This window comes from Cydia pomonella, chromosome 6 (genome assembly GCF_033807575.1).
Source record: "Cydia pomonella isolate Wapato2018A chromosome 6, ilCydPomo1, whole genome shotgun sequence".
NCBI lineage: Eukaryota > Metazoa > Arthropoda > Insecta > Lepidoptera > Tortricidae > Cydia > Cydia pomonella.
The window spans coordinates 6,354,868-6,369,239 of NC_084708.1; the positions used below are offsets into that span (position 1 = coordinate 6,354,868).

Here is a 14,372-nt window from a genome sequence, read left to right on the forward strand (position 1 = left end):
GTATCTCCCAACTGTATCTCACTTACCTACGTCTACTTTTTGAATTTTTGATATTACAGTTAACATCACTGTGTATCTTTCAAAATCATAATCATCTTTCTTCCATAATAATTTGAGAGAATTTTCACTAAAATTTGGACAGCCCTGTAGTACTTAATAGTCAGCTTTGCAGTTTGATAAACATACTTAACGGAAAGCCTAATAAAGCACCGATATTGTTCAAAATACATTTATGTGTGTTTATGGTCATAAAAATACATCGGTAGGTTTTTGCAGCGGATGAGGATTATTTTCGAAATTATTTACATTAATGACATCTGTTTTGAGAATATTCGTTGTCTTCTTATTCAAATTTTACATACTATAAGTAGGTACAGTCAGCATCAATAGTAGCGGATGAAACAACGCGCCAAAACTATCTGATATTCCGGATAACTTTTCCAAATATAGATAAATCTCTAAACGTGAAGTTCAAAAATTATATCTTTTACAGTCTTAATTGTTCTACATATAGAAACATCACTTTTTGTGAAGCTGTTACAGAATGGTAGATACTTTTACACCTTGTTTGATCCGCTACTTTTGATGCTGACTATACTTAAATAAAGTAAACAAATTAAATAATTAATAGAATCAGGAAATACATATTAATTAAAAGTATTAAGTTGCTAATCCGCGAAATAATAACGTGCTAGTCAATTAGTGCTAACCCATTATATAATTTACTTGCGTATCTTGTTGGGAGGGGGGTAAGTATAACGGGTTAGGTCTAATTGCCTAGCACGTTATTATTTCGCAGATTAACAAAGTTAATAAATTTGTTTTAAGTAAACACAATAGTTTCATCGTAGTTAAGGTAAGTTTATGTTATTATTATGATGCGTAAATTATTCAATTTAAATTAACTATTTTTTTAATTTTGTAGAGAATGAGAATAAATCTTGCTTGGCGATCTTGTTTTTAGCAATCTTATGGTTCATCCCGAGTAAAAATGTCAATTTCGACTTGTTTTATTCTCAAATAATTATTTATAAATATGTTTGTTTTTTTTTTCCTTATTGCAATGAATGAAGTATTTATGAACTCGGCCATACTAATAGTCCTTAGCTAATCATACTCTTAAGTTGAAATAAACTAAATATATGCCACAAGAAATCAATTACTCATTGAAAATTAAAGTTTAAGAAGTTATCTTTTTCAATAAAAGTAAAAGTAATTGGGCTATTTACATATAAAAAAACACTCGAAATGTTTCGTGTAAAAACATTACAGCCGTGTCACACTACCTTTTTTCTTCGAACTTGGCCGAACACTACCATGTATTTACGTTAAATTTATTAATAAACATTATACTTAGGAAAAATATGAATTTAAAAAACAAGTTGAAAATCCACTGACCTGACTTATTTCCCCAGAGCTAATATTACAAACAGGTGACATTCAAAGCATAACGCATCCATGAGCATCGCGTTGCACGGCTAAACGCTGACCTTCCGACCCCGTCCACTCACCTACACCTGAACTTATAGAACCACTACTGAGGAAGGGAGTAACCACCATATGTTTGTCTATGTTATAAGACGTTATTTAGTAATAAAACACGCTTCATCGCGTGACACGTAACGGTACGTCGGTAAGACTTAACGAACTTAAGTGCTGGTACTGGTAGCATGCATGCTGATATTGCGAAATCCAGTGATTTTTATACACAGAGGAAATGGTGCAATTTACTTACTTACTTAATTACTTACTGCTGTAGCGCAGCGACCCGAAGTGGATCTCTTTGCACTTCATCTCTCCAGCGGTACCTAGGGCGTCCAGACGGTCTTCGGCCATTTGGAACTCCAGAGTACGCCCTCCAGACTGCACGATCCTCACCCATCCGGACTACGTGCCCGAGCCATCGGAGTCTGGCGGCTTTCGTTTCTCCAATGATGTTCGGCTCGGACAACAGATCTTCCATCTCCTGGTTCCTGCGGAGTCTCCAGGTTCCATCCTCTCCACGTGTGGGTCCTAGGATTTTGCGGTAGATCTTCCTCTCCGCTACCAGTAGCGCGCGCTCTTCCTTGTGTGTTAGTGTCCAATTTAACGCAATGCAGTTGTGCAATTTAAAGGTTCATATATATATTTTTTTTTTAAATTAAGTACAATATTTATTTAAAATATATACGATATAAGTACATTTATTGAGTTAACAATACTTATTAAAATACAAAAATTTCACAACATGAATAATAAACTAAATCTAACTACAATTAAAATAACTAAAGCTAAAAATTAAAAATACCTATCAATATTTTGCGCCCTTGGTAGGGTGCCCATCACGCAGGCAGCGTTCCCGCGCTGGATTGCGATTGCAATTCTCTGCGCGAGAAAGCTGCCCGCGCGGGGGTCGCCCGTTGCCTCCCTCAGCCGCTTGCCCAGCGCCTTGTGGAGTATCTGTGCCCCTCTGCCCCATGAACCAAGTGTCTCGACGCCAAACGCAACGAATTCGTATTGAGCGCCGAGACAGCTATATTTGGCTACCTTTTGACGCTCCCGAGTGTCCGCCGCCGCACCAGCATGCCTGCTGGTCGATGGAAGGTAGGAAGCCGCTAGCGTGTCAGCACAAGTGGCGTCCCATACCAACGCGCGGCCCATCTTCCAGGGAATTAACGACATCCCGTCAGGGCGTTTACCGTCGTTCCGCACTATTTGGGGCTCCAGAGCGGCGGGAATGCCGGCACTGACGAGTGCCCTTCTTAGGATGTCGTTAAGGGCGGCATGGCGAGACAAGCGGCCGGCACCCGAAGAGCAGGCGAGCCCATGGTGTCCGAGGCGATCTACATGTGATTCACAAGACGCGCAGTCATGGTCGGCACAGAGTGCAACTCCAAGCCGGAGACCGGCGGCTATGCGAAGCGTCTCTGGGTCGATAAAGGTGCCGGTGTTAGGCGAAGGATACGCGTGGAGCCAGTGACCTGACTCTGGCTTAGATGATGCCAGGAGCCTCGCTCGGTCCCTGCCTGTCGCGGTGTCTAAAAGTGAGTTTAGAGTGGAGGCTGAAGCTATGTTATCCCAGGCCCTTTGTATCTTCGGTCGAGACGGAACATTTTGACTCGGTCCAGCTAGCCAGGCATTCGAGGCCTCAACCAGGCCCGCGATCTCGCAGTTTCTAGCCGGAGAGGCTTGGAGAATTTTACCTGCGAGATCGGAGGAGCTATGAATTGAGGCCAAGAATGCCGGCAGAGCAACACTTGAAATTTTACGGGTACCCAAACCACCATATCTTATCGGTAAGGTGGCTTGAGTCCATGCCTGCTCGCTAAATTGGATGTTCAAAATTGATTCAATTTGGGATTTTAAAAGTAGGTCAATAGGTCGGAGTAGATGGGGATATTTCCAAAAGGGACAACAGCGGAGCAGGTAAGTGAATTTTGGAATGAGTAAACAAAATTTTAAAATAAACAAAGCAGAATGACTGCTAATTTTGAGAAGTCGGTCCGAATAGTCACTAAATATTTTTTGTAAACTATGTATGTCACAAATTAACTAGTCGCTAAATCTGGTAATAACTTACCTTATAATACAGGTCAACAAATAATCCACCCATGAATGAATGAACACTATTGATAATTTAATGAAAGAACTTGTACTGCTTAAAATGAAGGGAATTTACAAATTTTCTCTTATAATCTTTGCTAATGTTAATGATCGTCATTTTTAGGGATTACCTAAATCCCCAGTTAAATGCAGGATAATAATATGAAAACGTCAACAAATGAAGACTTTATGTAGGTATGACTATATTGTAGGATTTATTTATTTTACTCATCTACGTAAAGTTCTTTAATACTAATAAAACGTATTATAAAGTTGTGTAAATGTAAATGTTATTTTTGTACTTTATTTAAGGAGATTTTAACTAAACTAAATGCAACTTCTAAATGAATCACTTAGCGTAAAATTTAAAAATTAAATCCACGAAAGTTATAACAAATGTTTAAAAACTGAGTTAGTAGTTAGCACACTAGTGACTCGTTTTTTCAAGAACTAATTTTCGTCATATGAAACTGGTTCAACAGCGCGAATGCAACAATGAACGAAAAAGTGTATGCAACAGCCGTAGATGCTGAATCAGGTTCACCGTCATCCTTATCGTCAGTATCAACAGCATCTATATCTTCATTACTGTCTGTATTTTCTTCGCTGCCTTCTGTATTTTCGTCACTACCTTCTGGGTTTTCGCCACTACCTTCTGGATTTTCTTCACCGTCTTCTGTATTTTCATTGCTATCTACAATGATAATATCAGGTTCTTGCCTTTCATTGAGGTCGAACTGACCCTCGGCATCCTTAAAATGTCCTCGATATATACTATTCCAGAAAGCAACAGTGACGGCATGAGGGTTCTGCATTTCTACTTCGAAAGTAGAACTCTGCTGGCTTTCATCATTTACTATGTGGAGGTAGTTGTTATTTTCTGACGTAAATGGATTCCAAGTTACTTGGGAAGTAACGCTAATCGGGTTTCTGAAAAAAGAGAATGTCATATAGGTTTTGCAGTGTGTTTTGCTAGTTTTTTATAAAAGATATAATTACCGAAATACAATGAAATATGCTTTGAGAAAGGCCAATCTACGAGCCTATTTCCCTTTTCTTTCCCCTGATATTATCTTTAAACACTTACACTTACTTAATATGAAAATTAGACTCACCCAGTTTTTGCGAAATTAGTCCACCGCTCAATTAAAATATCGCTTACTGTTAGATCTATTTGAGAGGATTCCCCCTCTGTAGTTTCATGGAACAAGTAAGCCAGTTCTTCACTATGAGCCGCTCCGTCGACTTCAACTGGACCTACAAATGGATCTCCCAAAGTGCCCTTGTAAGAAAATTGATATAAATATACAGGAGATGTTGATAAAGCCGCTCGTAACTGTGCTTCTCGGATAGCGGATACTTTTATCATAGTATCACCGTGATACATAAAATATTCATCCATGTCTATAGCATCATTACCAAAATAATACTGTTTTATATTATCAGCTATACGTTTTTCATCGTCTTCGTTTTCAAATTCTAAATCAGGTTGCAGAAATGCTTCAAACGATTCATCCATTTTCTCCAGCCAATTATCTTCTATTGCTTCTTCAGCTCTTATAGTGCCCTCTTTATCAACAAAGCCTGTCATTATCGGTATTTGCAAGAATTCACCAGCAGACAAGACTTGATATGGTGATCTACTCATAAATGGTAAAGAAGATACTAACGTTTGTTTTTCCACACAAGGTGCGAATGCTAATGAATTGTCATAGAGTTCAAGTTCATTTATGACTGCTGTCAATGCTGCTACGCTAGTTTTTGTAAACACTTCCGAAAGCGTGTTAATATCACTGACTGTGTGACCGAGAGCTTCGGCAACTTGTATCGCATATTCCAAGTTATCTCTGGTAACTGCCCATGGAGCGATAGCGGAACCACTTTGCGCTATCACTCTGTGAATTAAGCCCTCAGACATAGGAGATAACGATACTAAATCAACGGCAGCGGCACCACTTCCATGACCAAAGAGCGTTACAGAATCAGGGTCGCCACCGAAGTTTTCAATGTTCTCTTGAATCCAGTGTAAACCCGCGATGATGTCCTTGAGTCCAGCATTACCAGGCGCAACTTCCGTTCCTAAACATAGAAAACCGAATATTGACTCTCGGAAATTTAAGGAGACGATTATAACATCTTTTTCGAGGAAGTTTTTAAATGAGAGTTCGTGTTCGTAGACTCTGTCGAACTCTCTGCCTTTGATCCAGACCATGACTGGGAGTTTGTGGGAGCTGTCAAGGGTTGTGGTGTAAACGTCGGCTACCAGGCAATCTTCTACTCCCTCGTAGCCGACACCTAACGCTCGAACGCATTTAATGCCTTTTCGATTGGCGACGAAAGGTGCTTCAAATGTAGGTGCTGGCAAGGGTGCCTAAAAAAAATAAAAAAAATAGTAAGAAGTATTCTATTTTTCTATGAAATAAATAGAGAAACATGTACATAGGTTTAAACTGTAGGGATAAGATGGTTGGCTCTTTATCATTAGTCACCATGCCTGTCACGTTCTAACAAGTATGCAAGTGCGAGAGTGACGCATAATATGACAAGTGATAAAAATGCGACCATGATAAAGTAGCATTTTATCCACATGTGTGGCAAAGTAATCTGATGCAAATTTTGAGTTGATTTTATTTGATATTTTACAGTTAGTACATATTTTCTTCGCGTCGGTGGGCTGAAAAATGTTGTGTTTTACTCGGTGGCCAAAGGAGATCGTCGATTTTGTTAGGCATTTGGGCCCAGAACAAACTGGAGCATTTTGGATTGAAACAAAAGTCTTATTAATCGTCAGAATCTCTAGATTACGATGGTAAAAACAGAATCACGAAATGAAACGGGAATGTGGAGAATTCCTGCACTGATAACATAAATTTAGAAAGAAAAACTTTTAGACATCTATGCGTATACTATTCATACTATACTATATGTATAAAATAAGTGCGGTATTTTTCATAAAAAATTACAAAATTTGGCGTGTAAATAAAACTGAAATCATTTTATATAAGTAGTATAGTATGAATAGTATACGCATAGTACGAATATAAAGTAATAGTTTGATATTGTTTGTAGTTCATCATTTCCTAATGAAAGTTAATATATTGTTAATTGATCATTTGTAACACTTCTTTCAACAATGATATTGATAAGGTTTATTTACGATTGGCGTTTTCTTGCAAATATTAGACAGATTGTAAAAAGATGGATGTGTATCGTTGTATAAACGGAGTATAATATGATCATTATTCTGATTACATTTAGGTACTTCTTATTGCAAATTAAAAATAGTATTTTTCTAAACTACGTATTTTAGATATTTTGATAGTCGTTTGTAATTTAAATGTAGGTACAAGGAAATAGAATATAAATCGTACTGTGATGTTTTTCACAGTATCGAAACGCACATATGTCAGCTATGAGGCTATGCCAGACAGAGGCAGTTAGCGTCAAACTAGAATATAAACTTGTCTATTTACCATAAAGCTTAGTGTATGGAAGGTGGAGGTAAGGAATGAAATCTCTATGTACCAAAAAGTGTCATCATAAAACATTATATAGGTGGCGCTACAATGCCTAGAATACTTGAAAAAAAATCAAATCATAGACAGCGCACTTCACTCCGTCAATTAACGCGCCATTCTTAGTTACTCTAGCCCTACTCTGGAGAGATTTGGAACTATTATTTATAGCTAACAGCTGGACACTTTTGCAACAGTTCTACCATAAGAGATTTCACTCCTTTTAATTCCACACTCCATAGCTTAGTGCAAAGAGAATATATAACTCCTTAGTGAAAAAAACCTCACGATTTGTGTGTAGTTGAGCGTTATGTCAATGCTAATAAAGATGTTGACGACGGCAAAGCTTTTGTTAATAAATATATTGGATTACAGAAATGAATAATATAATGTCTTTTTATTATGTATTTCTTACTCCCGTTTCATTTACAACCAATATTATATATTTTTCCGTAATATAATGCGTGTATTTATAATTACTGCAATAGTCCGTACCGTATACGCGATGGTTTTTCCTCCGGGTCCACAATCGATGATCTCCTTTGTTTAACCCTCGTACCTTGAAACCCTCCCAACGCTCAAGATTCCACTTTTTAAACTACTTGCTATGCACTTAGTTCCATTTTGGAATCTTTCGCTTGCTCGGGTATTAATATTAACACGAGCGGATTAACAAAAACTTTGTCCCCTTGTAAAACATAACTATTGCTTGTCGACCCGTTCTAACAAAAATAACACTTTGAATATTAACTATCCACCTAGTTTGTACACGTACTTGCTACATTTGAAGCGCTTAAGGATTTGGACATAAGTCAGGCGTTGCCAGCCAGATTACGTACAAAGTTAATATAAGTTGAAAAATATAACTACCTGTTTATTAAAGAGACCTTAAAATTATTAATTTACTATTTAGTACCTTAAACCGATGACTCCCTGAAGTTGAATCAGCAAAGGGTATCCCATGAAACTCGTAAATCCCGTTATTAAGCGTACCAATAACAGTCCCTTGTTGAATCTCCACGCTCGGGTTTGTCACGGGTGCACTCTGTCCCCAAACACCAAACAAGAGACAAAAACCAATAAATATTATTGGTATCATTATGGCGTTTCAATACTTCCTGATACACATGCAGTTTTCTAGAAGTCCGTATTTGAAATACGTCAAATAGCCTCAAATTTGTCTCGATCAGATAGATAGATATTATCGGGAAATCTCCAATGTATGATAACCTTGTAGTTTACGTATAGTGGTGTAACTTTGACGTGGACTTATCTTTGTTCACGTGATATAAGTTTAAAAAAACAATATGCGTTCTATAGAAACCATGAATAATAAAAGCATTTTCATATAAGGCCTCATCAAGGTCATATTTTCAAAATTAACTTGCAGCAAGTAAGGAATTTCATTTTACATTTTATTTTTCACCTTAGCAGCTCGAACAAGCCTACTTTCGTCACTCCAGTGGGTGAGACAAGTTTTCGTCATAATGATGATGCCTTTCACTCATGAATGTAAATAAGTGTGGTTAACTTTACTTGATGTTGAATTTTTAGGGTTCCGTAGCCAAATGGCAAAAAACGGAACCCTTATAGATTCGTCATGTCCGTCTGTCTGTCCGATTATGTCACAGCCACTTTTTTCCGAAACTATAAGAGCTATACTGTTCAAACTTGGTAAGTAGATATATTCTATGAACCGCATTAAGATGTTTACACGAAAATAGAAAAAAAAAACAATAAATTTTGGGTGTTCCCCATACTTAGAACTGAAACTCATAAAATCTCTTTTCATCAAACCCATACGTGTGGGGTATCTATGAATAGGTCTTTAGAAATGATATTGAGGTTTCTAATATCATTTTTTTCTAAACTGAAAAGTTTGCGCGAGAGTCACTTTCAAAGTGAAAAAATGTGTGTCCCCCCCCCCCCGTAACTTCTAAAATAACAGAATGAAAAATCAAAAAAAAATATATGATATACATTACCATGCAAACTTCCACCGAAAATTGGTTTGAATGGGATCTAGTAAGTATTTTTTTTTAATACGTCATAAATGGAACGGAACCCTTCATGGGCGAGTCCGACTCGCACTTGGCCGCTTTTTAACCTTTAATATGTTACTACTGACTCACTACTGAGGTGAAAAGTTGTATGTGTCACACGAAGCAAAGTTATTTTACATCTCTTGTTTTTGAATCTTTCGCTTACTCGGGACTCAAAATCAACACTCGCAAGAAAAACCAACTTTCTTCTATTGTTTCACTTAATAACTATTACTTAATGTAAATATGACGTTATAAGTGCAGAAACGAGGTCATTGACCTTATAATATTTCGCAGAAAAAATGTCCCTTGTGTAGGAGTCTAACTGTAACATCGAAGGGATACCACATAACTACCTCCCTTAAACTCGACTGTATTAACAAATGCTAGGGTATGTTTTTGCTTGACTTTCAAGGTAGTGGTCCGTTTTTTTCAGCGGTTCCCTTAGCGGGGGTGTTGCGCGGGGGCACAAAATGTGTGCCACATGTGATGTGCCATCGCCTGCGACGTTCATCTTCACGAGAATTACTGATTCACTCGCTTTTTTCGTAAAAGTGAATAAAGATTCTGAGACCTGTACAGTACCTATAACGCAGATCTAACCAGAATAGGTACTCGTATTTTATGATGCGTAAATCGTAAATTGATATGATAATTTGATAAACGGATAAGAATACCGTACCTAGTGTTTTATTTTAGAGCTTGAAGCATTGATTTTTGTCTTATATTACTTCGTATTTAATGAACAAAGTAGTATAATAATAATTTTGGCTTATACGATTAAGCAGCAAACATACTTATTAGTCAAAAGTAATTAATTTTATCATTTTAGTAATTTATAGTTTTGCAAACACAACTTGTCAGCCAGTAAATACTAGGAAAATTATACTTACTAGTACTAGCTAGTATGTACGCAAGGCAAAGACAGTATGATTCTCTATGTCTATGTTTGAAATGAGACAGTCCTTCGCCAAATTATAAGAAGTATAAGAAATAAGTTTAATTCACTGTTATTTTAGAATAGTAAGTACCTAAAGAAAATAAGATAAGATTTTCTTACTTATTTTGAACTTGTTTTTTTTTTAACTCTACCATTTTGGCATTCAAACCTGACCTGACCTGACCTAATTTTGAACAAACAACGAAAAACGGAAAAAAATCTTATTTACCGTAAACTGCTATCTGAGCATCTCCCGGGCAGAGCAGCGATGGTCCTTGCCACATGTTGCACTACGTTGGTCCTTGTCCACACATACATGCAAACGTCACAACATCTCACCCTCTACTTAACTAAAATCAACCTTGTAGCCTAAGACTTTAGATTGAAGATCTAATAGTCATATGACGGGTCCTAGGACGTTTTAAGCTTAGTAGTTTACCTTGTGGGAGATGCTCGGGAAGGCGAAAGGTTAAACGTTATGCGTAGCATATTGTATAATGTGCATTCGGACAAAAAAAAGTCAAGTGTGAACAGTATGTTTTGTACCAGTTCTGCGTGAAATTGTGGATTTTAATTTCTCTTCACTAACGTATTGTAGCTGGACTATTTTTTTTTCATCTCTTGTTTCTTCGGTCCGTTAAAACAATCAAATAATGTAATTCAACAGTTATTTGTATAAACTTCTACATTAGCGAAAGTGCACCCCATTATAGGGGATCTATCTTTATCGTGCTGCCTCTTTCTATAAAAAAAAAATGATTATTTAAATTTACCAATATTTCCTATTAGCTAACATGATGATAAAATTAATACAGTACCTCTAGTGTAAATTTATTTGACAGCGAAACTTGACGAACGTTTGCGTTAACTCTCATTTTTTATGGGATTTCGAGTTTCCAAAACGTCCCGCTTGGCGCGCTGTTTCTAAATCCCATACAAAATGAGACTTAACGCAAACGCGTACGTCACGTTTCGCTATCGAATAAATGTACACTAGGGGTACAGATAATTTATCTCAAAAGTTTAGTATAGCTATATTTTTGACTTTACAAGCGTTAAACCACCACAAGTTAATTTGCAACTGTCATGGTATACTGGCAAACTAGAAACGTGAATCCAACGTCAATATAGATGCAACTTGTTTTAGGGAACCCCAGTTTAGGGATTCTTACAAAAAGTCGTCTGCGCCCACACGGGGTTTCGTTTCAGCTTTTTGCGCGTAACGGTCTCATAGTTACCTTGCCGCTGGTGCTTTGTATGGTTTTAGGTTTATACTTACTATAGTTTTCTGTTCCTAGTGAACAAGAAAGAAGATCAGAAAGAACCCAAAATTATGGGTACCTGATATCTATAAACAACTTTTCATTTGATTAATTAGTACTATAAGATATTTTTGTAATAGTGGCTCTATTAGCTGTAGACCTCGCGAGCATGACTTTAAACTTGATAAATGAATGTCACCGCCATTTTTAAATGGCTTTAAAAACGAAATCGCCAAAAAGCCAATAGAATCATCGAACCTGCTCACAAAATTTCACGAGAATCGGTTGAGAATTGGGTTAACTGGAAGAGATCCCTCTTAGGGATAAGTTCACCTTTGTACTACCCAATTATTTTCCATCTGATGTAATGAATATTTATTTTTCTCGTACAATAAAGTGTTTTCTTACTTACTTAGAATTGCGATCTGTAGAGAAGATTATACGGACATATACGACCGGTCCGGCCTAGTGGGTAGTGACCCTGCCTATGAAGCTGATGGTCCCGGGTTTAAATCGTAGTAAGAGCATATATTTGTGTGATGTACACGTATATTTGTTTCTGAGTCATGGGTGTTTTCTATGTATATAAGTATTTATAATTATATATTATATATATCATTGTCTAGGTACCTACAACACAAGCCTTATTGAGCTTTATGTGGTACTTAGTCAATTTGTGTAAAATGTCCTATAATATTTATTTATATAAAAGCATTTTTGCCGAAGTTGAAACGGAGACCGTCGCTAACGCTCGGTCAATCAAATTTGAATACTTAATAAAAACATATTTTAAACTAAAATATGTAAACACTTATAAGGTTTAAGTGTATAATTTAATACTTAATTAAAAATTACGGAATTATTTGAGGGTTAATTGGGTTAATATTTCTTGCCATTTTTTGAATCCAATGTATACATAATAATAGATACTTAAGTGAAGAAACACAATAGACTTTGTAACATTTATAGAATCGACTTTCTGCAGATTTCGTTGAAATATTCAAACCTACGTAGAGTGAGCGTTTGATTAAAGATGGCTTATTGGTATGACAAGAAAATAAGGACAACATTAAACGTTGCCCTATTAAATCGAGTATGAGAAATGTGATAACATTCCACTTGTTTCTGTTCAGCCGGCCTAACCAAGGTGACAATCGCTATCGCTTCGACAACGAATCGCTTGGTGTCTCTCTATCACTCTTCCATATTAGTGCGACAGTGACAATTGCGATTCGATCGCTACGGAGCGTAAGCGATTTGCACGTTGGCTACGCGGCCAGTAACCACTAAAATAAATCCTAAAACTAAATCATTTTGCGTGAAATAGACAATTAATTGCCTAAAATAATTTGCAGGAAATTAAGCACAACACAGGCAACGGCTAAACGGTTTTAAACAACTGACTTTCCAGGTTTTTAAAAGTTTATTTTAACTTTCCAGTTTAAAAAAGTTAAAATGTAGAATTCATTTCTTACTTCCTAGCGTGTTTCCGGCTTTATTCCGCGGTCTATAACGCGGCATAGAGCCCTGAATTATTAATATATTTTTTAATTTTAATACAGTTGCTCCAAAATTGCTACTTTACGTAGCTGTTTAGAGTGCGGAAAGTTGGATTTCTTGAACTAGTGTTTTTTACTTTTCCACTTGTTCCAATTCATGACTACTTATTGATGAGTGTTAATGTTAGTTTCCTTTAAAAGTTGTAATCAACATAAAAACCTACTGTTAACGTAAAAATAATAAATATGAGCATATTTCATATTTTATTACTTACCTCTTCATTATTATAACACGTTTATTTTTAATATTGAATATTGAAAAACCGTTCTTAATAAGTTGTCTGAATGGAACGGAATAGCTGCCGAAACGCCTGTCAAAGCAGAGGCGTTTTTTCTTACTGCAATAATGTTTTAAGTTTCCAAAGGCAACATTCGATATTGTTTTCAAACAATTTAAATATACGATATACAAATAGGTAATCGTAAATAACGATACTTAGGTAATCATAGTATAATATTTTATATTGACAATTGTTTCTGTCATATAGAACATTCATAAAAAAGTACTTGTTGTTTTTCTTATTTTTTCGCAACTGTATTAAAAAACGTCGTTCGATACACGTACGGAAATACTTTCTGCACTAGCATCGAATGTACTATTTTTTTCTTTCTTTCTAAATCCAAAATTAAATTTTGGTATTCCCTGGGGCCTTATTAGGGGTTAATCATTAGCTTTACATATAATTCTGGAAACCCGATCGAGTCATTAACCCAAAAGCCTGCTGCAACATGGAACCCGAGCAACGCACGTTGCGTGTTCCAATTAGTCTCCGTTTTCAGGTGAATTTCACACAAGTGCTCCTATCGCTGGAATCTCACGAACTTTGCCGTCTTTATGCCGTCTTTAATGTAACTTACAAGCACAAATGTTGTATCTCACAATTTTTATTATATTTATATTAATACAACCCGGCAGCTTGAATATGTCATGCTCGCTTAAAAGTCTTTACTTACGGTGGCGTCGTTGATCGGGTCGCCACTTTCCCGAATGAAGGTTGAGGGAGGCGATGGCTGAGATACACGTCATACTCGTGAACGGGTGCTGTTTGTGGAGACCGGTCTGTTTAAGCTTACACGGGGTACAGGTTATGTTAAAGTATGTAACTTTACTTGTGAGTGACATTAACGTGAGACACTTCATTCGGTTCTTGTCTGTTTTCATTTTTTTGTCTTTTAATTATTTATATAAGAATTCAAGCCTTGGCGACCCTCTACATCTCTAAGGATAATTTAATATATTTTTTATATTTTATCTCTGACACTTAGAGACTTATACATCTCTAAAGAAATTTAGTATTTTATGGTTTTATTTTTTTATCATAGTTTCTTTTGTGTAATTTGACATTTAGAGACAGTATACATCTCTAATAAAGTATTTATTATTTCATAGATTCGATATTTGTAATTGTTTTTTTTTTTAATTTATTGTTTGTAAAAATGGACATGTAAAAGTGCCCCTGTGGCCTATTTGC

The 14,372-nt window shown here is 36.3% G+C and overlaps 1 protein-coding gene across 1 annotated transcript; it reads right to left on the bottom strand.

Moving 5' to 3' along the window:
* Positions 1 to 1,799: 1,799 nt before the first annotated feature.
* LOC133518793 (carboxylic ester hydrolase-like) lies at positions 1,800 to 9,228 on the bottom strand. Its single transcript, XM_061852495.1, has 3 exons — positions 8,014 to 9,228; positions 4,698 to 5,953; positions 1,800 to 4,512 (listed from the first exon to the last, which is right to left on the bottom strand). The coding sequence occupies exons 1-3, from the start codon at positions 8,194 to 8,196 to the stop codon at positions 4,026 to 4,028; spliced, it is 1,926 nt and encodes a 641-aa protein (XP_061708479.1). The 5' UTR covers positions 8,197 to 9,228; the 3' UTR covers positions 1,800 to 4,025.
* Between the last annotated feature and the right edge of the window lie 5,144 nt (positions 9,229 to 14,372).